At 36.0% G+C, this 22,011-nt stretch overlaps 1 protein-coding gene and 1 pseudogene across 6 annotated transcripts in view; both read left to right on the top strand.

Annotated features, from left to right (window-relative positions):
- The window catches only part of LOC125480047 (PH, RCC1 and FYVE domains-containing protein 1-like), a 65,875-nt gene extending 45,244 nt beyond the window's left edge, over positions 1–20,631 (top strand). For 2 of the 6 annotated variants that reach the window (XM_048590279.1, XM_048590271.1), the window contains exons 4-6: positions 19,585–19,671; positions 19,767–19,886; positions 20,396–20,631. In XM_048590279.1, the coding sequence (XP_048446236.1) occupies positions 19,585–19,671; positions 19,767–19,886; positions 20,396–20,509 (321 nt within the window). In that variant the 3' untranslated portion in view covers positions 20,510–20,631. Of the gene's footprint in view, positions 1–17,045; positions 17,577–18,455; positions 18,543–19,381; positions 19,469–19,584; positions 19,672–19,766; positions 19,887–20,395 lie in introns of those variants that run through there. The other 4 variants (XM_048590275.1, XM_048590294.1, XM_048590292.1 and 1 more) reach the window with 4 other exon arrangements.
- LOC125480039 lies at positions 5,664–8,884 on the top strand (annotated as a pseudogene).
- Positions 20,632–22,011: the final 1,380 nt, after the last annotated feature.

Below are 22,011 nucleotides of genomic sequence, written 5' to 3'. Positions count from 1 at the left end.
AAAGACCCCAAAAAAATAAAATAAAAAATTACACTTTTTTTTTTTTCCTGAGCTTCAATGTTTGGGTTGGGAATGGAATTGTATGTTGGAATTTTTTTTTTTTTTTTTTGTTCTTAATAATAAAGAATGTTCCTAATTTTTTGGGAGTAAAAACTATTTCGTCCTTCTACATGACGACATATGATTATCACTTAATGGGCCATAATTCTTAAATTTTAATATTTATATTATATTTATTCATAATATGTTAAAGTATAAATAGAATGCGTGAATTTTGTGTGTCTTATTAAAAATACTTGAAAATGATATGTTTTAAACGTAAAAAGCGCGTTTTTATGTGTATAATAGTGTCACATCCAGGCTCGAGCCCCCATCATATTCCGAGCTTGACTTCACCATAGCACGATATTGTCCACTTTGGGCCCCGACCACGCCCTCACGGTTTTGTTTCTAGGAACTCACATGAGAACTTCCCAATGGGTCACCCATCATGGGATTGCTCTCGTGCACTACTCGCTTGACTTCAGAGTTCTTATGGAACCCGAAGCCAATGAGCTCCCAAAAGGCCTCGTGCTAGGTAGAGATGAGAATATACATATAAGGATCACTCTCATGGGCGATGTGGGATCTCACAAATAGTGTATCATACATTAGAATTTTAAAAAATGTGCAATTTAATAGATTATTAATATGCGTACGAAAAACAAAAATTTTTATTGAAAAATACATACCTATGATACGAATATTATACGCAAGTTTACAAACATGCTAGAAACTAACAAGACTGAGGATACGAGTCGATATTATCTACCATCCAAGGACCCAAATTTGGTGTTGGTATTTGTTAGTACTTCACGGGTTCTTCCATGATTATACTCTTTGATGTCATCAAGTTTCAGCAGGCAAAGTACATCCTTGTGTCAAAAGGCTGCAACATCTGCCCTAATAGGCTAAGAGCATCCCTAGGGAGGGGTTTTATATAGGGCTAGAAAAATTGTGGATATAGTCCATTTTAAAACTTCGAATAATCTTTGAGGCTTTATAAAAGAATCTCTTACAATGAGGGACTATTTCTTTCAGGCTCTATATGGGGCTGTATATATTTATTTATGTAGTAATTTGATTATGTGATGATTTTTTTTTTTTTTTTGTGTTAGCTTTTTTAATGTGACATCCCACATCACCCAGGAAAGTGATCCTTATATGTATATTCCCATCTCTACCTAGCATGAGGCATTTTGGGAGCTCACTGGCTTCGGGTTCCATGGGAACTCCGAAGTTAAGCAAGAAGGGGGCTAGAGCAATCCCATGATGGATGACCCACTGGGAAGTTGCTCGTGAGTTCCCAAAAACAAAACCGTGAGGGAATGGTAAGCCCAAAGCGGACAATATCGTGCTACGGTGGTGGAGTGGGCCCGAGAAGTGATTCACCCCGGGCCAGGATGTGACATTTGGTATCAGAGCCTAACCCTGGTCGCGTGTGTGTTGACGAGGACGTCGGGCCCCTAAGGGGGGTGGATTGTGACATCCCACATCGCCCAGGGGAGTAATCCTTATATGTTCCCATCTCTACCTAGCACGAGGCCTTTTGGGAGCTCACTGGCTTTGGGTTCCATGGGAACTTCGAAGTTAAGCGAGAAGGGGGCTAGAGCAATCCCATGATGGGTGATCCACTGGGAAGTTGTTCGTGAGTTCCTAAAAACAAAACCGTGAGGGAATTGTAAGCCCAAAGCAGACAATATCGTGCTACGGTGGTGGACGGGGCCCGGGAAGTGATTCACCCCGGGCCGGGATGTGACATTTAAGTTGATTTTTGGACGTGTAAACGTAAAAAAAAGAAAAAAAAATTATGAACCTTTCAACATAAAAAGTTCAAATTATGATAAAGTTAGATTTTTATTACTTAGGAACCATTCGTTGGATTAGATTCTTATCTCAACTTCTATCCATTGAAAGATACAAATCTCCAATTCACTCTCTGAAATAATTTGATTTTCACGTACAATACAATTTACCTAGCACCAATTGGTAAATTAATATCATACAATATTGAAAAACTTTATTTGAAAATTTCACCTACTAATTCCCATGAACTTAAAATCCGTTTGAAAGTTTGATTCTTATGGAATTTAAAACAACATAATTAGCCAAATTGCAAGAAAAATATATAAGAAAAAAGAATTTTAAAAAATAATAAAAGAGAGTATAAGTGTAATCGTAAGTGGAGGGAGAGTGACAGAATGTGACTCATATAGGCTGCTACTTTTCTCATGGGACCCACTGTTTTTTAGGGCTAGATGTAAACCAAGTTTATGCTACACAAGAAAGGAAGTTACTAGCCCAAGCGGTGGATCTAGCCCCATTTTCCTCCCATTGGAGATGAAATTTCTCACCAAGGCTTGAAATATAGTAGCCTCTTGAAGGATAAAGCCCCATATGGGAATGCTCTAACTAGCAACTGCTAGGCTGCTTTGGGTGGTTCAGGTTCTTCCTATAATCTGCACTCGGCTTTGGGTGGTCCTTCCTTTATACTTGGAAGAGTGTATTGTAGTGCATGGTGTTGATTTGCTTAGAAAAAGTATGCTATGGAGGATAGGCAATGGACTGAACACACAGTTTTGGATGGACCCTTGGATTTTAGAGAGCCGCTAATCAATAAACTTGATAGCGTTAGTGATATGTCTACGAACTTTGTGTTGCTGCTTACATTAAAGATGGTTGGCGGGATCTAAACAAATTAAGGAATGATCTTCCAGAAGAGCTGGTCCAAATAATAGCTAGTCACCCTCTTGGTGCTTTGTGTGCTGGCATGTATAAGATAATATGGGGACAAAGTTCAAATGGTCAATTCAGCGTCAAAACAGCTTATGATCTCCTTTTTTAGGGAGTTGAATGGTCTCATTCTCCATCGTATTATATATGGAAATTGAAGTGCCATCCAAAATCTAAGATCTTTCTTGGTCAATTACCAAAGATAGGCTTTTAACAAATGCGCAAAAGGCCAAGAGAAACTCGACTCTTGATTCTTCTTGTACTTTGTGCTCTTGGCCTTAAGAAGAGCAAGGTTGTCCTTTAACCTTGATGTTGAAGCTTGGTTACTGGCTAATTTGAAATACAAGGCAGTATGGTGTAAACAAACTGGGTGGGGTAGTATATTTATTTTCATGAAGATTTAGAGGCCCAAAATACAAGTCGAGACCGTAGTAGTACGAAATACAATACCAAACTGAACAAAGGTAGAGTTGAGAATTGAGTATTGACACAGAACACAAGTACTGATCCTACGAGGAGCTACAATCAACTATGATCCAGGTGATGAAGAACATGGAGAAAGCTATCATGGATACCAGGGGAGAGATCATCAAGTTGTGCTCATCCGCTTGCGAGTTACAAACAAGGTTGGAGACAAAATTCCCTAATTTGTAATGAGTTTAAGAATTCTTTTTTTGGTTAAAATAATGCACAAAGTTAATTATGGAGAGTAAATTAATAATTAAGCTCGCAATCTATACGAAATATTACGGGTATATGGGCAAGAAAATGACAATATTATCTCCTATAGTGTGTTATGTGCAACTTATGTGATTTAAATTGATAAATTACCATCAAATTTTTTGTCAAGGATGAAATTGGCAAATAATAATCAGTTTAAGGACATATTTTAGCGAAAAAAGTCAGTTTAGATACTTGGTTTTTCACTCGCATTATAGTCGATAGACTGGAAGATTTTTTTATTATTCAAGGATGAAATTGGCTTGAATTTCCCCAATGTTTTTTATTTTATTCAAGCTAAATTGTACACTAACTACACTTAGAAGAATAAGAAAGTTTGAACGTGAGACAGACTGATTTGAAAAGAAAAATTCAAACCATCAGTTGAATCCACCATTAACTTCCCAGAAAGATTTAAAGTCAAGGCTAAAGCCTAAAAGTACAAAATACACAAGTCCAGCCCGTAGTCGTCCAAAACCAAACTAAACAAATCAAGGTTATCTTTTGAATAAGCGATATTATTTATATTAAAAAAGAGGAGCCTAAGTTTCACAACGGATAAATCCTAATAATGTGGTTAAAATTCGTTTTTAACGAGAATCAAACCTAAAACCTCTCATTTCAAGTAAAGAGTAATATCACTAGACCGTAATACTAAATAACACTGAAAAAACCAAAGTTGAGAGTTGAGTATTGACGCAGAACACTAGTACGTAATCCTCTCTCCTTCATCCCTCAGATGAAATGGGTTGCCAGGGGATGGGACTAGACTAGCAGCAGCACAACAATTCCTGTATTTTTTCCACCACAACTATGACTGACTTAATACAAGAAGGGGTAAGCCACCGATCCTGACTTTTTGGTACATTTCCTTCTCTTGTTTTGTTTTTAGTGGAAAAATAGTTTTCGTTTTCTGGCATAAATTGTTAATTTTGCCCCTACTACGCTACCCTACACATCACATTTTATTGTTGTTTTTATCTTTACCCTTGTTAATTATTCGGTGTTACTTGGTTTATCTATAAATAGAATGATTTTGTTTTTGGACAAAATCTATAGTTAGAATGATGAAGTGAGGAATAGAATTAGAAACGAATATCTGCCACAAATAAAAGAATAAACATGTTAGACTTTGTTAATGATGAATTAGGTGTCTGCCGATGTCTAAATCAGACTTAAATGATGAATGAGAATTAAAGAGCTTAGGGTTTCTTTGTTAAGAAAATATTCTTCCTTCTTCATAATTTGGTTAATTTATTCGGTGTTAATTAAGCTAATTGTTTTGAATCTAATCTATAAAAAAAACTTAGTAGCTAGTGTCGATTTTTTAATTAACATTTAAAAGTTAATCCTTGATGATGCCAAGCCTCAAGCAATTTCTCTCAATTATTTCATCGGTTTTTCACTTTTAATTAATCCCACTAGTCAAAAAACTCTGCAATCTTACCAAGCAAGTGGTTGGAACCCGTCTAGCAAGCAGTTTGAAATCATTCAACAAGTAGTTAGAAAGCGTTCAACAAGTAGTTGGAAACCACGCCCAGAATGCATAAAGGCCCCTAGAAAATGAATAATTATTTTTGGTCCAATTAAGGAGCAGGAGTAGGAGTAGGTAGTCACACTGACTTTTCTCAATCTTTTCTTGCCAATTAAGTCTGCTTCTTGGTCTTCATTTTGTTGTTTTCTTGTTGGATTGATTCGTATTGTCCCACTTGGCTTCCCTACCACCTTCACTCTTTCTCTCTTCCATTATTTCCTTTCCCCAAACCCTCTCTTTTGGTCTGCTCCTATTTTTGTGTAAGGTTCTAAAAAATGTTGGACACTAGTCAGATGACAGGTTAGGGCCTAGCTCCTAGACAGCTAGACAGAGCCTAGACGGAAGCCTAGACAGATTTAGTTAAATTTATTACATATCATATAAAATTAATTAAATTTACTCTATAATATATAAATAAACTTTAAATAAAATGTTATTTAAAAAAATATATATCTATAAGTAAGTATATATGTAAAATTTTAAACAATTTATGTTAGATTTATATATTTTTAAGCCCATAAGTTTTGTTGGGTCTTTTATTCTAATTAGCAAAACGAAAGGTTGGGCTTTAATCCTTGTTTTTATCGGTTTGCACATGCTTAATAAAAAACCCTAACTAAATCTAAAGCGTGCTAAAAGTCTAAACCACTGCCGCCTTCAGCCATTCCGTTTCTGCAATTGTAGATCCAGTTCCGTCCCTCTTCTTCCTCTGCAAATTTCTCCAACCAATCCCACAGCGCCTCCCTCGCTTCTTCTTCCTCTTCAGATTTCTCCAACCATTGTCGACATATTCGTTCGCAATTGCAGATCGATTTTGTTTGCACATTGAGAGGGAGATGGCGAGACTCGGGGAGACAAATCGGGTCTCGCTACAGATGTTCCTTCTCAGGCCGTCAAACCACCCAGCATCCCACCAGACCGCCTAGCGTCCGCCCAGACCGCACGCCGCCTAATAACCTTGCCGATTTTACAAACGATTTCGGGTTAATCGCGGCGGAGCACCGCCGCCCAGCGCCTAGGCGGCCGCACCGTTTTTTTAGACCACTGCTTTTGTGTGAGTATTTTCATCGTGGTTTTTGGTTCACTTTTTATTTGCTTTGCAATGGCGATGAGCACCCAAAGAGCCTCTGCACCACTTCTTTCTCTCGAATCAGCTCCTCGATGGAAGTACGATGTGTTTTTGAGTTTTAGGGGTGTAGACACCCGCAAGGGTTTCGTATCCCACTTATACCGCGAATTGTGCAAGTTCCAAGGAATTACTACTTTCTTTGACGATCGAGAGCTTGAAGAAGGAACAAGTATTCCTCTTGAGCTCCCGAGTGCGATAAAAGAATCGCATATTGCAATCGTTGTTCTGTCACCAAACTATGCTTCTTCCAAATGGTGCATGAATGAACTTACAGCCATTCTTCAATGCATGGAAGCTAGGAACTCAGTTCTGCCGGTCTTTTACGAGACAGATCCATCTGACGTTGGAAATCAACGGGGATCTTTTGCCAAAGCCTTCGCGGAGCATGAAGAAAAGTTCATCACCACCGAAGATAAAAAGAAGGTTGTCCAATGGAAAGCTGATCTAAAAAGACTGTCCAAAATTTCTGGTTGGCATTCGAAGCAATATAAGTAAGCATGCATGACAACTTTAATTTCCAGAGTCAAACTTGAATGCTTCGCTTATGTTTTTTGATTGGTTATTTTATACCATGTAGGTGTGAAAGTGAGCTTATTGAAAAAATCGTCAACAGTGTGTGGAGGAAAGTGCAAGCTGCGTTCACCGTGTCAGATTCCTCACAGAAATTAGTCGGAATTAATTCTGGGCTTGAGCAACTAGGTTCGCTATTAGCTCATGATGCCAATGATGTTCGCTTTATAGGGGTAACGGGGATGGGCGGCATCGGTAAGACAACCCTTGCCAAGCTAGTTTATGATAGAATCTTCCATCATTTTGAGGTTTACTGCTTTCTCGCAAATATCAGAGATCGTACTCCAGTTAGTCTTCAACAACAACTTCTTTTCCCAGTCTTGAAAGAAAAGATTGAGCAAGTTCGGGATCAACAGTTGGGAATCATATACACAGAGAAGCAACAAAAAGGTTCTTCTTGTACTTGATGATGTGGATCAAATAAACCAGCTACAAGTACTAGCTGGAAAAGAAGCTTGGTTTGGTAGTGGGAGTAGAATTATCATTACAACTAGAAATGAACGTTTGCTAGTCCAGCATGGCATAACTTTATGTCATAGTGTCAAGTTGTTAAATGATTATGAAGCTCTTGCTCTGTTTAGTCAACATGCCTTTAAGAAAGATCTGCCCGAAGATGGGTTTTTGGAACTGTCTAAGTATTTCATTAATCATGCTAGAGGCCTTCCATTAGCTCTTGAACATTTGGGGTCGGCTTTGTTTAAGAGAGATCTAGATGCATGGAATAGTGCACGGGATAATCTAAAGAAAATTCCTAATCCAACAATTTTTGATAAACTCAAAATAAGTTATGATGGACTAGAAGAGATGGAGAAGAGAATTTTTCTCGATGTTGCATGTTTTCACAAAGGGAAGCACACGCAGCGAGTAATTGAAATGCTAGACAATTCCTTTGATATTTCAAGCCGGATCTTGATAGATGCTCTAATTGAGAAATCTCTTCTGACCTCTGAAAAATGCTTCCTGTATGATACTTCAGTCAAGTACAGCAAGATAGGGATGCATGATTTGATACAAGAAATGGCATGGAGAATTGTTGGTAACGAGTCTAAAGAGCCTGGCCGGCGGAGTAGGTTGTGGCTTCCCAATGACATTTTTCATGTATTCATGAACAATACGGTAAGAAGTTATGTAAGATTACCAAGTTTGATAGAAGATATTATTTTTTTGGCACGATACTAAATGTGAAATTGACATTTCCTACATTCTTGGTTATTAGGGGACAAGAGCTATTGAAGCCATAAGCCTACGGTTACCCGAAAAAGAAGAGGTGCACTGGAATTGCGAAGCCTTCTCTAACATGTCTGGACTGAGGTTTCTGGAATTTGACAATTTGATCGTTTCTTCAAGTCCCAAATTTCTTCCATGTTCCTTGAGAATTATGAATTGGAGTTTGTATCCTTCCAAGTCTCTTCCACCAAGCTTTCACCCGCGTTTCCTTACTGAACTACAAATGCGTGATAGCAAACTTGTTCGGCTTTGGGATGGAAAAGAGGTAAGAATATACCCAATGAATGCTATTTAACAATTTTTTTATGTCCAATAAAATTGTAAGGTTTTTGGAATTGGAAGCTTATATACATTATTTCTTGTATTCTGCAGAATTTCCCCAACTTGAAATATATTGATCTTAGCAATTCACGTAAATTGATAAGTACCCCAGATTTTACTGGTCTTCAAAATCTTGAGGAGTTGATTCTTGAGGATTGTACTAATTTGGTTGAGATACACCCGTCTTTTGCAGTTCTCAAAAGACTTAAAGTTTTGGAACTTTCTTGCTGTGAAAGTATTGAGAGTCTCCCAAGTGAGCTAGAAATGGATTCCCTTGAAGTTTTAGGTCTTACTGGATGCTCCAAAGTGAAAAAGATTCCAGAATTTTCAAAGCAGATGAAAAATTTGTCCGAGGTTGGTTTATCTTGGACTGCGATTGAGAAATTACCTTCAACAATTGGACATCTGGTTGGACTTACTGTACTGGATATTGATTATTGCGTAAATCTGTTGGATATTCCTATTGAGATTTGTAATTTGAAGTCTCTTGAAAGGCTGCATGTCTGCGGAAGTTCAAAAATCGAAAAACTCCCAGGGAAGATGGAGTTTTTAGAGGAACTTCGTATGGGGTGAAACGCAATAAGAGAGCCACTTGTTGATATGAAAAATCTTAAACAGCTGCATGCTTATGGATCAATGGTTAAGCCAAGGGAAGAGTGGGGCCTTCTCCGCTTATTTGGAATTAGAAAGAGCAAAGAGCCTTGTTCGGGTTTGGTGTTGTCTTCTTTAAATCATTTGCGTTGTTTGGAGAACTTACAACTATTCTATTGTGATCTTGGTGAAGGTGATATCCCCCATGATATTGGGGATAACTTGTCCTCTTTACGAATGTTAGATCTTAGTGGAAACAATTTTATTACCCTTCCAGCAAGCATCAAATGCCTTTCTCGACTTGAGTTTCTTTTATTGAATGGGTGCCAAAGACTTGAGCAACTGCCAGATCTTCCGTCATATAGCCAATTACACGTAGAAGTAGATGATTGTACCTCCTTGAAAAGGTTGTCGGATCCCTCGAAGTTGAGCAGCAGATTTGCCAATATTTATGATTTTACTTTCAGTTCTCTGAATTGCATTACATTGGTTGAAGATGAAGACTGGATGAATACAATATGTTCAAGGATCGTGAAATTCGCCAGTAAGGTACTCTTGTCTCTCTGTCTCTCTCTGTCCTTCTCTCTCTCTCTCTCTCTCTCTCCCCACCTAATGGTTCTTTTGGTGCAGGGAATCTGTCGTTCTTTGGATCATAATTATATTGTATGCCCCGGAAAGGGGATTCCCGAGTGGTTCAACAATCAAACTGTGGGACATTCGCTAAATGTGGAGCTACCTCCTCAATCATGTAGCAGCTGGATGGGAATTGCTTTTTGCGTTGCTTTTGCACTACCTAAGGGAAACTTCGGAACTTGCCGTGTAAATTTTGTCGATCTTAACTGTTTGCCTGGGATTTCTTGTCAAATTTCTGCAACAGAGCATATGGTGCCAGAACACCTTTGGATATTTTATTTGTCTCGAGAACAATGTCAGGAACAGTTTTCATTTGAAATAGATCGTGAACCAAATCTGGTGAAAATGTGTGGGGCTCGTTTGATGCACAAGCAAGATTTGGAAGAGCTCAACCGAACATTGAAAATCTTGAAGCGAACACATGGATATTGGGAAGAAGCAGCTTCAAGTGAAAGTGGTAGTTTTGATGACCAAGAACAAGCTCACAAAAGGCAGAAGGAAGAATAAAAATTGCTTTCTGCTTTATATAACCATTCAATGCTTCAGAGTCGTACTTGGAAAGCTAAACATGGTGCTTTTTCTCAGAATCTATGTTAGTAAGTCACCATCTCAATCCCAGTATAACCCACCTGATATTTGATTATTTATTTTTCCCTCAAAGCTAATTTATTTGATCCAGCAATGAAGTATGTGTACATACAGTTAATAATGTGCGTCTCTCATCTATTGTCAAATTGAACCAAAAAAGATGCAAAGTCGTATTATGTAAATAAGTTTTCAACAAAAAGTGCAAGGTATGGAAGATATGTAAGCAATATATGTTATGACATTTTCACATCAGCAAGCAAAATTTACTATGCTATGAACAGATAAGTAGCTGTAGGGATAATAATGTAACAATGCTTGGACAGTGCCGATCATGATATGTGAAAACGGACAAGGAAGCTTTCTTCAAATAAATGCAGGATAATTTTGAACTCAAACTGAAACTAGATTCTTAATGGCGAGACTAAGACGCAACCAAAAAGTGAATATTTATTTATGTGCAGGATGAGAAGAAGTTTGTCGTAACGGGTTAATTTCGGCTTGATTATTTTCAGAATGCAACTTCAGCTGCAGATGTTGCCTAACTGAACTATTTTAAACGTGGTTGGAACTTGGTAGAATATATCGAAAACTATATTTCAACTTTCCAAAACACGTTTGTTCTCGGCCTCGAGGACCTCATGTTCTTTTTCAGTTGCCCTTTCTTTCCGTATAGTTTTTGAATTTTATGCATATGCCTTAATGCAACTTGCAAAGACAGCTGAGGCTTTAGTTTTCCAACCTGTTACTACTCCAGAAAATAACCCAAAAAACCAGAGCTGACGTAGTATATTTTTGCCCGTTCTGGTATGAATTCAAACATGTGGTGCCAAAGTAGAGAAACTTCTGCCCCATGCTAAAATCGACACCATCGACTCGACATCCACAATTTAGGTTTATTTTTGGTCATTCTCTCTCCTCACTCTCGCTTGTAGTTAGTCGAGGTGACGGGATGCGAATGTTCTTCCAAAAACGTTTTTTGAGCAGTTTTGGAGAGATCAAAACTCCATACCATGCTCAACTAGAAGACGTTCATTTCTTATTGTAATGGTGATTCTACTTCTCATGCCAAACCAAATCTATATTTCCGGCTAGTAATTCTAGTTGGTGTATTCCATTTGCTTTAAACTACGTATTAATAGAACTCTCGTTGTTAATTAAAATTCCATAAAACTACAATTTTAATTCTCTAATTAAAACTGAAAATAATTAAAAATGATGGGCAATTTAGTAATTACAAGAACACAAATTTTACTGTTTTTTAAAAGCATCATCCACATATAGTTTTTAATGTCTTCAATTTAAAAATAAATAAATAAAGATAAAAGATAAAAATAATAATAAAAAAAAATCTTTGTCTACTCTCTCCTGCTCTCACATTCTCTCACACTCTCTTACTCTCTCCATCCATTTAAAAAATAAAAAATAAAAAATGTTCACACACACTTCGTCTTTGGACATTACCATTTATCAAGATGAGAAGAAACTTTTTATCCTGTAAACAATTTTTTATCAAAGCAAATTAAAGTCAGAATTTAATGGTCCGAAGACGGTGAAGAGGTTTTAAATATTCGGACTGGGCTGGAAGAAGGTAGGTGGAAGTCAAATTTAATAATCATATGGAAATTGCTAGTGGATTGTATTTTGGGCTTAAACCCAATTACCATATTTCATTCAGATTTTCTTGCTGGACCTATAACCGTTATGTATGGGCTTTTTTCAATTTGTTGGGCTAAATGCCATAATTATGTAGTTTGTTCTTTGTTGATTCATGCGTAGAATTCGATATTGAGATTTCTTTCAATACTAAGAAATAAACCAATAAATATTTTCATTCTATTCTCTTGTCGTAAACTTTACTAACTACGCTAGAAACCAAGAAGAATGTGGATATGAGTGGATATTATCTACCGTCCAAGGGCCCAGATTTGGTGTTAGCAGTTATTAGTACTTCACGGGTTCTTCCATGCTTATACTCTTTGATGTCATCAAGTTTCAGCAAGCAAAGTACATCCTTGTGTCAAAGGCTGCAACATCTGCCCTAACTAGCAACTGCTAGGCTGCTTTGGGTGGTCCTTCGCTTAATCTGCAGTCGGCCTTTTCCTCAGATGCAATGCCAAAGAATTATCTTCATATCTTCATAGATGTTGGTGCAAGTGTGTTGGGGTTGTGTTATTTGCAGGTAACTTAAGTAAATTTGTAAATATCAGATCATTTGACACAATCAAACATATAATATACAAACAACTTTTTGTTTTTTATTTTTTTCTGCTAATATTATTGGCTACAAAAGTAACATGTATTTAATACAATCATCATCTGATGATCATATGTAATTCATATGAATATATATATATATATATATATATATATAATCAAGAGACCATATCAAAAGAACTTGATAAATAATTAGTGACACTTGCAGTTTGTTTGCACTCGTCACAACATGGTGGGGTACTACGAAGTGAAAAGAACTTGATGAGTAGAGGATCTCCTGAACCTCTATGGGTGTTTTGTTTGTTGTGTCTTCCTCCCACTACACATCTATATTTCCTTCGGGTTTTAAAAAGCTCACTAGCTACTATGGTAACGATAATGATAGACAACCAATTGGGTAAAATGTAGTTGGCCAATCGAAAAGAGAATTAGGACTTGTTCGACAAATACTTTTAAATGACTAAAAACTCTTTTAGAAAAAATATTTTTAGATTCCAAAAGCACTTGAAAAACTTCATGCTAAAAAGTACCAGTTATGTACATCTTGCTGGAAACGCTTCAAGTGTTTTTCCGGAATTAATTTGCATTTTACTAAAGTTTGGTTCCAAAAATATTTTATCTAAAAATATTTTCAATCTTTTAAAAGTCCTCAAAAGAGTGAAAGTGATCCTTAATTTGTATGCAATGGTCCCATATGCATGGCAAGAAGGCGACCATGCCAAGTAGGTAGGTTTTGTGGTTGTGTCAAATCAACTTTGCAATTTTGGCTTCTTGTCCGCAAAGCAAGCCTTTGGAAGCCTCGTTCCTACATTATATACACTTCTCGGTTCTCACATCATGAAGAATTCTTCTTTCGCTGTACTTACCACCCTACTTTAATCAGTAGCACAATTATAATTTGCATCACGAACCAAATACCAAACAGCAAATAGGCGGCTTTCAAGTGGTTATCTGTTATCATCATGCAATTATACTACTGCCATTATTAGTAGCATAAGTTACCCACTCTTCCAAATCCACTTCATCTATAAAATCATGTCCCACCTTGTTGCTTTCAGGATTTTAAACTAAGTGATCAGAGAAATTACTCTTTGGTATCAGATTTTTTTTTCTTTGGTTTGAAATCAGCAAATAGGCTAGCCCTAGCATGGGAAAATTGCGCAATCATGGCACTGCCACAATGGCTGAGCCAGAATTCTTTGTGAGAGAGGGCCTTTCATTATGTATTGAGAAAAAATTGTGAACTTGTAATATGAGCAATTGAAATAATCTTCACAAAATTAAAGATCCGCTAAATTTAATAGAGAGAATCAAAGAAAGTGTATAATACAACTAAGTAGGATGTAGAGACCAGGGTAACTAGTAAAAAATGTGAAACTATATGAACAAAAATACAAAGAAATTTGGTTTGAATCGTTTGACATAAAAAATAAAAAAAAAAAAAAAAAAAAAAAAGGAGGGCAAAGAGAAGGATTGCAAATAATAGTTGATTAGGTTGCTTTAGAAATAACATTAAAGTCGATTTTAAAACCTCATTCTTGAGTTTCAAGAAACCGCAAAGCCAAAGTAAACAAAACTGTTAGAAAAATATAAGCTATGATGTCGTTTGACTTAACTTATTCACAAGGATAATTCATATTCTTTTCATGTCGCTAGAAATTTTTTTACACAGTTGTTAGGATGGATCCGAAACCACTCTAGTCCCTTAGTGGACCACCATGCACTGCCAGCTGCCACCATTCAGAGTTAACAAAATTAGGGTTAGGGTTGTCGAATTAGGGTTAGGGTTTAGGAAAATGTGTAAACATAAGGTGCTATATATCTATAGTATGAGTTTTTCTCTTTTTAGCATTATTCATGGGTGAGTACGTAGATAAAAGCATCGATCATGTAAGAAGAGCTGAGAGAGAAATCAGAATGCAAAACAGCCACCTTGGTGGAACATGCGCTTCAAATAACTGCTTACCATAATCCCTCCTTATTTTTTTCTTGAAGAACAAAGTCCCACAGGTTTTAGGGCTTTTTGGCTATTTTGACTTCTCAAACTAAAGAAAATTAAATCATGCTCATTGCATGTAAGAATAAATCTGATCTTTAAAGAATCGAGGAAGATGAAGTTTTGTCGACTACAATAGTAAGTTTCTACTCTCAATATACATAACGCATAATTGGCTTAAGCTTATTGATGCCCAATATGTATGTATAACAGTGTGAACTTACTTATAGAGCAAACCGAAGTTATTCGCTCCTACTTATCTGGACAAACTTAACGATAATAATGTTAAGCTTCAATTAACAACAAGTTCTGCTAACCTTCACTTACTCAAACACAATAAGTAATATATTAATAATTCAACAAATTGCTTAGTCGAAGTACAATTTGATTTACAAGCATCAAAATGAATTACAACTTCACTAGAGACATGGTCAATTGGGACAAAACAAAGCCAAAATTGTTTGATTCTACTTATCCACATAATGTATAACATGATCATCATTCAACCAATTGCTTAAACAAAAATCTTAAAAAGATCCATACACAACACCATGAATGATTATATAACAATTTCACAAATTGCCTTGTCAAGTCAAAAGTGATTTAAAGCATCGATAAGATATTATAATTCAAAACTACCTAGCCTAAATACCCTTATACTTATACTCACATTCGAACACTTGATTCTCCTGCTGACACCACCCGACCCGGATATCCACCAAAGTGAAGGTACGATAGCTGACAAATGAAAAGTAACGAAACCATATCATGAAAATAAAAAGTGTGAATAAATCAAAACCGAAACTTAAAACTATTGATGAGAGTGCGCAGTACGGAATGTAAATTGCAATTGTTATAATAATGGTGCAGTAAATATACGAAAAGTTCCCATCCTAAGTAAGGATGAATATTACACAAAACTACAATAATTAAAAATTCTCACATTAATTGGACAGTACGTCAGAACTGCCCAAAATCCTTTGCTCGCCAAAGAAGTTTAAAGCTCGTTTGGATGTGCTTTTGAAATAATTGAAAGCGCTTTTGGTGAAAATGTTTTTAGAACCAATCATTAGTAAAGATGCAAGTAAATCCTGAAAAAGCACTTAAGGTGCTTCCTGAAAGAATCACGTAACTGGTGCTTCTTGCAGAAAACACTTAAAGTGCTTTTGAAACCCAAAAATGTTTTCTCTAAAAACGCTTTCAGTCATTTTAAAAGCACATCCAAATAAGCTCTTAGCTACTAAGTCTTGGAGGGACACAAAACAGAAAGTGTGAGCTAGAAAAAATAAGTGTAATAAAACTTTTGTTTTTCTCAACATAATATAAAACCAAGTAAAAAAGATAAATAATTTTTTTAATTAATAAGGGTATTAAGGAATTGAAAATATATATTAAAGGTTCAACTCAACTTTTTATGGAAGTAACTTTTAAAGGCAACATGCATGCTGGTTTCAAAGATAATGTCTGGAGGCTACTGCTTTTAAAATAAGCAAGATATTTTGTTTTTACTAGACATTTTTTTAATGTTTAACTTTAAAGTGAAATAGCTTTTAATGAAAAAACAATACCAAACAAACTTTAGTTATAAGTGTTTTTAGTTAATAGAAAACACTTCCTAGTATTTTTTTTTCCCAAAAAAGGAACCCCAAACAAACCATATACTCGTTTATACATTCAAGTTCATGCAGTCATTCTTTTATCTTTAGTAAGTAAAGAATGATTATATTTTAACATGCACATTACTAGTTGATATTCATGTTTACAAAGGAGTCGAGTTTTTTTGTTGGATCTTCTCCACTTAAAAATGCATAGAATATTTGTCCATGTATTTCCTTAATACAAATCAATGACATTCGTGCACACAAATTAATATGGATTTATGAAACATTGGTGCAATAGTAGGTATTCACAAACTCCTACATTCTCCTCGTTTGGGTTCAAAATCTGCTACCTTTGGCGTTACAACCGCCACCAAATCCCTCTGAAGTTCTGAACCCACCTTCACTTGTACAATACCTTCTCTACCCTTCTCCAGTCCTGCTTGTGTGTAGACCAACGTACAACTTGGTCGCTTCTCTTTTCGCCACATCACTCCTAATGAAGGCCATTATCGTCATCCTGCTATTCTCACAACGCTCAAAGTCAAACCTAATACCACCCGTAAGGAAGAAAAGGATGCATCACTTGCACTCTTACAAGGACCCAAAATCATCACTAAAGTATAACCACAATCTTATAATGATAAAGTGTTTTCGAAATTGAGTCTATCATAACGTATATGAGTAGTTACGTAAACATTTATGTAAAACAAAACGAAAAACGGAACACAAAACTTAGACTGCAATTACATTCAGTTCAAATTTGGCTGAAGACATTACACCTCGCCAATTTTCAACGATGGCACCTTTGGAAAATAACAAATAAAACTCCTTAAAGAAAGAAAAGTTATACTTATAGGGCCGGTCGACACTATTTATATAAAAAAAAGAAAATCGAAACTGATTGCTGCAATCTTAATCTTACAACAAAACGTTTTTAAAAACAACATACGAGGAGGACACATCTAAATGGCTTGTTTAACCTTGTTTATAAAAAGAAAAACTTTGAGTAACTTTCCACCTTGGTCATGTAGTTTCAACAAGTTCGTACTCAGTTGCATCAAATTCTAAAATTCTAGATACATATTTTATTTTATTTTATTTTGAGAGTTTGATTTATTTGATCGGTAGTACTCAATTTTTCACAGGTTTGCTTTTTACAGACTCGGACACGCCCCACGGCCCCCACTCCACCCCCCCTAAATTTTCTCTCTCTTCTGTTCCCTCCCTCGCTCCTTCGTCCGGTCCGCTTCCCCTCCCGTCCCATTCTCCGACGCCCTTTCGTCCCTTCTCTTTTCTCTTTCACTCCCTAAATTCCTCTCTGAGGCCCTTTTCGTTTTTAAACCCACCGTCGGTCTCTCCGCAACCAGCTTCCCAACAGTCCACGGCTTCGAGCTCAGTTTCTTCTTTGCTCGGAGTCAAAGATCAGAACTGGAGGTCTTAGGGCTTCGGCAGATCTGCGCCGCGTAGTGTAGAGAAAGAGAGAGCTGAGCAGTGGTGGTTGTGGTGGTGGTGACGTGGCCGTTGATGGTATTGCACGGAGGCGCGAGAGCCAGTTGGAAGGTAGATGATGAACGGAGCTCCGGCGGGGGATCGGAGAGGGTGGTGGCGTTACGGTAATTTCTGTCACATGGAATGGCAGATCTTGTTAGCTACGGGAATGCCAACCGTGACATCGACCAGGTCGGTCTCTTTCTCTCTAAATTCTCTTTGCCTCTTTTTAGTTTTTGCAGATGTATCAAAAAATACAAAGAAAATGAAATAAATTCCTAATTATTTGTCTGTTTAATTACTTAGAAAAGCAGAAGATTTGTTTTTTTCCTCCTCTAAAAAGTGGAAATTGGATGGAGAGCTCTTTAATTAGTGGGAACATATTCTTCTCAAGGTTTTGGTTTTGAGGATCACTTCTGGGTTCATCGTTTTTGGCTCAATGGATGTAGTATGGGTGCTTTTACAGAACCAAACAGGGCCGAAGTTTCGAACCTTTTTTAATTTTGTATTTTTCCCATGTGCATTTTCCATATCGACAACTGGGTTTGCTCCGAGGCATATGTAAAGTACTGACATCTTCGAACGATAAATGTCTAGTGATTATTGCGACTGAGTGATCTAATGGAAATGGCATTGCATGGAAACCACATTTTACTTTCTTCGCAGGGTGTAAAACCTGCTGCTCTATTTGGAACAGTTTTTATAGTAACTTTAGAAGACGCATAGGGTTTCTTAATATCTTAAAAGTTTGGATTTAGCGATTTATTCTCTTAAGATATGTTTTGGATGGTTATGAATTATGATATGTTTTGGATGGTTATGAATTATGATATGTTTTGGATGGTTATGAATTATGATATGTTTTGGATGGTTGTAACTTGTAACTGAATGAGAACTAAGTTGGTATGCTTCTTGAGTTGGAAGTCAAAAAGTCATTACTATATGCGGTATGGAGTTCAGGGTAACGTTATAATTAGAATAGTATTTGATATGGTCCTATGTTTAGTTCATACAGCGTTTATCCGCGCTTCATATCTTTCTCATGGTTTTGAATGATTAAATGATTTTCAGTCAATAATTGCTTTGAAGGAGGGTGCTCAACTACTGAAATATGGTCGTAAGGGAAAGCCTAAGTTTTGTCCATTTAGACTTTCTACTGTAAGTTTGTATCTAAAGCTTCTCTATTAGGATTTATTTTTTATTTTTAAAATATTGGTGGTTTGTCCACTCCATGGAAGAAAAAGAACATGGTGTGCTCAATTATTAAGGTTGAAATAAAAAAATTTATTCCGCAATTCCTGCATGAACAGACAGTAAAATTTGTAGAAGGATGAAGTCAAGAATGCTACGAAACATATTTAATTGAATTTCCTGCTTAGCAGTGGTAATGTAGTGCCAATTAGGTAATTTCTTTCTTCTCCCACAAGCATACAATTTCCATTTGTGCTTATAACGGAAAAGATAAAATTTCTCAAGTTTCCCTTCTGCTAATTAAATTAATAACTGAATGGGAAATCTGAGTTAATTTAGGTTCCGATCCATATGGCAGATTGGAACCAAAGGGTACAGTAGGCAGTTTGCCAGATTCTATGGCATATTTAATTTGGATGAGAGATTTGAGAACTTATTCGTAGTGTAGTTTGAGGTCAGTCAAGGCAAAATATGGTCTATAGTTCTTGGAGAAACATATCATTAATAGCTACGAAGGTTTGATAGACTATACATTTCACCTTGTAAGGTATTGGAATATGTTAAATGTCAGTTGACATTAGTTGTGCTGCTACGTTGCTGCATAACCATGCTACTTTGTGTTTTGATGTATGCATTGTAAAATACTGCTAATGGGATAGCATTTCACTGGCCTTCTGTGGTAGATAGCATTTCAATGGCCTTCTATGGTTCTTGCTTGTGATTATATTTATTGTATTTTAATTCACAAATTTTGTCTGCTTAAATTCTTTCTATTTTCTACTTACTGCTGCATTTAATAATTTCAGGACGAATCAACTTTGATCTGGATTTCAAGTATCAAAAGAAGTTTGAAGTTGGCTTCTGTCACAAGAATTGTTCCTGGACAAAGAACTGTGAGAAATTTGATATAATTTTTTAGTACATGATTGGCATAGATTTACTGCAGTTTAAATTTAAGTCTTCTAGTGATACTTATTCTAATTTCATCTTGCTCCAAAATTTGTTACAGGCTGTCTTTCAACGATATTTACGTCCTGAAAAGGACTATTTATCATTTTCTCTTCCATACAATAACGGAAAGCGGTCTCTTGATCTGGTTAGTGGTGGAAGCTCAAAATTATTTGTCTTTACATTGTTTCCTATTTTTATTTATAATAACAATATTTATGATAATCTGTTATTTGCGTCCAGATTTGCAAGGACAAAGTTGAGGCGCAAGTGTGGATTGCAGGCCTTAAATCACTAATTTCCTCTGGCAGAGGTGGGCGTTCGAAAATTGACGGATGGAGTGATGGAGGCCTCTACCTTGATGTAAATATGCCTACTTAGAAACCTCTTTTGTGGTTAAATTTTATGTTTTCTCTTGTCTTGCATTGTTTCCTATTTTGAGCTAAATTTGAAATGCTGAAATACTATGATAAGATTCTTTTATTATTTTTATTTAAATTTTAGTATTTGATTCTTAAAGAAATTAAACTCCTCCTTGCATAGACATAGTGTTTTTGCATATTTAATATATATTTTTCTTTCCCTTTGTAATTTTTGGATTGGCTTTTTTTTATAGACATTTTTTTATCTTATTTTTTATTACTTTATATGTTTAATATATATATATATATATGTGTATATATATATATATATATATTCTAAATGAGTCATCCAACCTTATAGTTCAGTTCATATGATTTTATTGTAGTCTTCCAACCTTTATATGGTGAAATCACACACGCACATAGACTTTGGATGTATGAAAGTTTCTCTTACATTTCGATATGTATAAGTACACCTGTTGAATGACTGCCTGCTTATCATGTTTTCGGGTACTTCAGGATGGCAAGCACTTGACATCAAATAGTCCTAGTGATAGTTCTGCTAGTGGTGCACGAGATAGTGGCTCTCCAGATTATGAATTCAAACTGAAAGTATTTTCATAATCTTTTCAATGACAAACACGAAAGGAGTTCTTATTTGGGTAATTTGAGTAACTCGGAAGAGTGAAGAAATTACTCCTTCTACCGTCAAATCAATAAAGAAGAAGCTTGTAGCTTTGAAAAAAGATAAAGCATAGAAAAGTAGTGGGTCCCAACAATAAACAGACCGAAGTGTGAAAAATCTTGAAAGAGACATGTATAACATGTATAACGTGATTGGAAGCCGTCCAGCAAGTAGTTGGAAACCGTCCAGAATAAATGGGGCCCTAAAAAAAGAATAATTATTTTTGCTCCTAAATATAACGCAGCCTGTTCACACTGACTTTTTTCAATCTGTTTCTGCAATTTCCTTGTCAATTAAGTCTGTTGGTGTTCATTTTGTGGTTTTCTTGTTGGATCGATTCGTATTGTCCCACTTGGCTTCCCTACAACTTTATTTCTTTTTCTCTTCCAGTTCCATTATTTCCTTTCCCCAAAACCTCTCTTTTGGTATGCACCTACTTTTGTGTGAGTATTTTCGTCGTGGTTTTTCGTTCACTTTTCATTTGCTTTGCAATGGTGATGAGCACCCAAAGAGCCTCTGCACCTCTTCTTTCTCTCGAATCAGCTCCTCGATGGAAGTACGATGTGTTTTTGAGTTTTAGGGGTGTAGACACCTGCAAGGGTTTTGTATCCCATTTATACCACGAATAGTGCAAGTTCCAAGGAATTAAAGTTAAAAAACCCCGAAATTTATTTTAAATTTCAATATTCTTAAAGGATTAAAGTTAAAAAACCCCGAAAAAAAAATACCCATCTCTTTGTCGTCTATTCCTACTTTGGTGTGAGTGATTTTGGTGTGAAGTTATATTGGTTGAAATAAAATTTCTCATAAAATATTTTAGCATTGTGAATATCCAATGATAATTTTTGGTATACGAATGATGCTAGTAATTTTGCCTACTGTATTCAGTAATTTACAAGTAATCATCAACTCATATTCAAACTTTTCACTCACGAACATGTGCTTGTTACATGATTATTTATTTATTTTTGTTATATATAAGGGGATTGAAAACTGTTCATTGATACTATTTAGTTTAAATTAATTCTCACAAACACATCAAGAGTGAGCTTCCTTGAAATTTCGTAACTATTAAGTCCAGTCTTCTTTCACTTGTTTTTGGTTGTCAAGTTTTGTCCTTTCATTTGGTTGTTGGCCAAGTTCAGCTCTTTCTTGTGGATTACTCAGTTTTTGTTTAGTCTTTGTTTTGGCTCTGTAAACAACTGTTTATTTATTTATAGAGATACTTTCTTTCTCGACTGATCAAATAATTTATCGTTTCTTTACTTTCTTGGTTTGATTATGCAATTTAAATATTATTTGATTGTCCAAATAATTAAAAGAGAGGATTGGCGAAAAGAGACATAATCTTCTTTGGGAAAGCTAATAAAACCAGGCCGAGGGTTTTCTGTTCCAATTATGTCTTCTCCACGTCTTATTCTTAGTTTTTTGACACTATTCT

Source organism: the organism of the source record quoted next, unplaced genomic scaffold, assembly GCF_019419815.1.
Source record: "Pyrus x bretschneideri cultivar Hongxiangsu unplaced genomic scaffold, Pyrus_bretschneideri_v1 Contig1, whole genome shotgun sequence".
NCBI classification, from domain to species: domain Eukaryota; kingdom Viridiplantae; phylum Streptophyta; class Magnoliopsida; order Rosales; family Rosaceae; genus Pyrus; species Pyrus x bretschneideri.
Note: the sequence above shows the minus strand (reverse complement) of the source record. Positions and strands in the feature narration are given on the sequence as shown.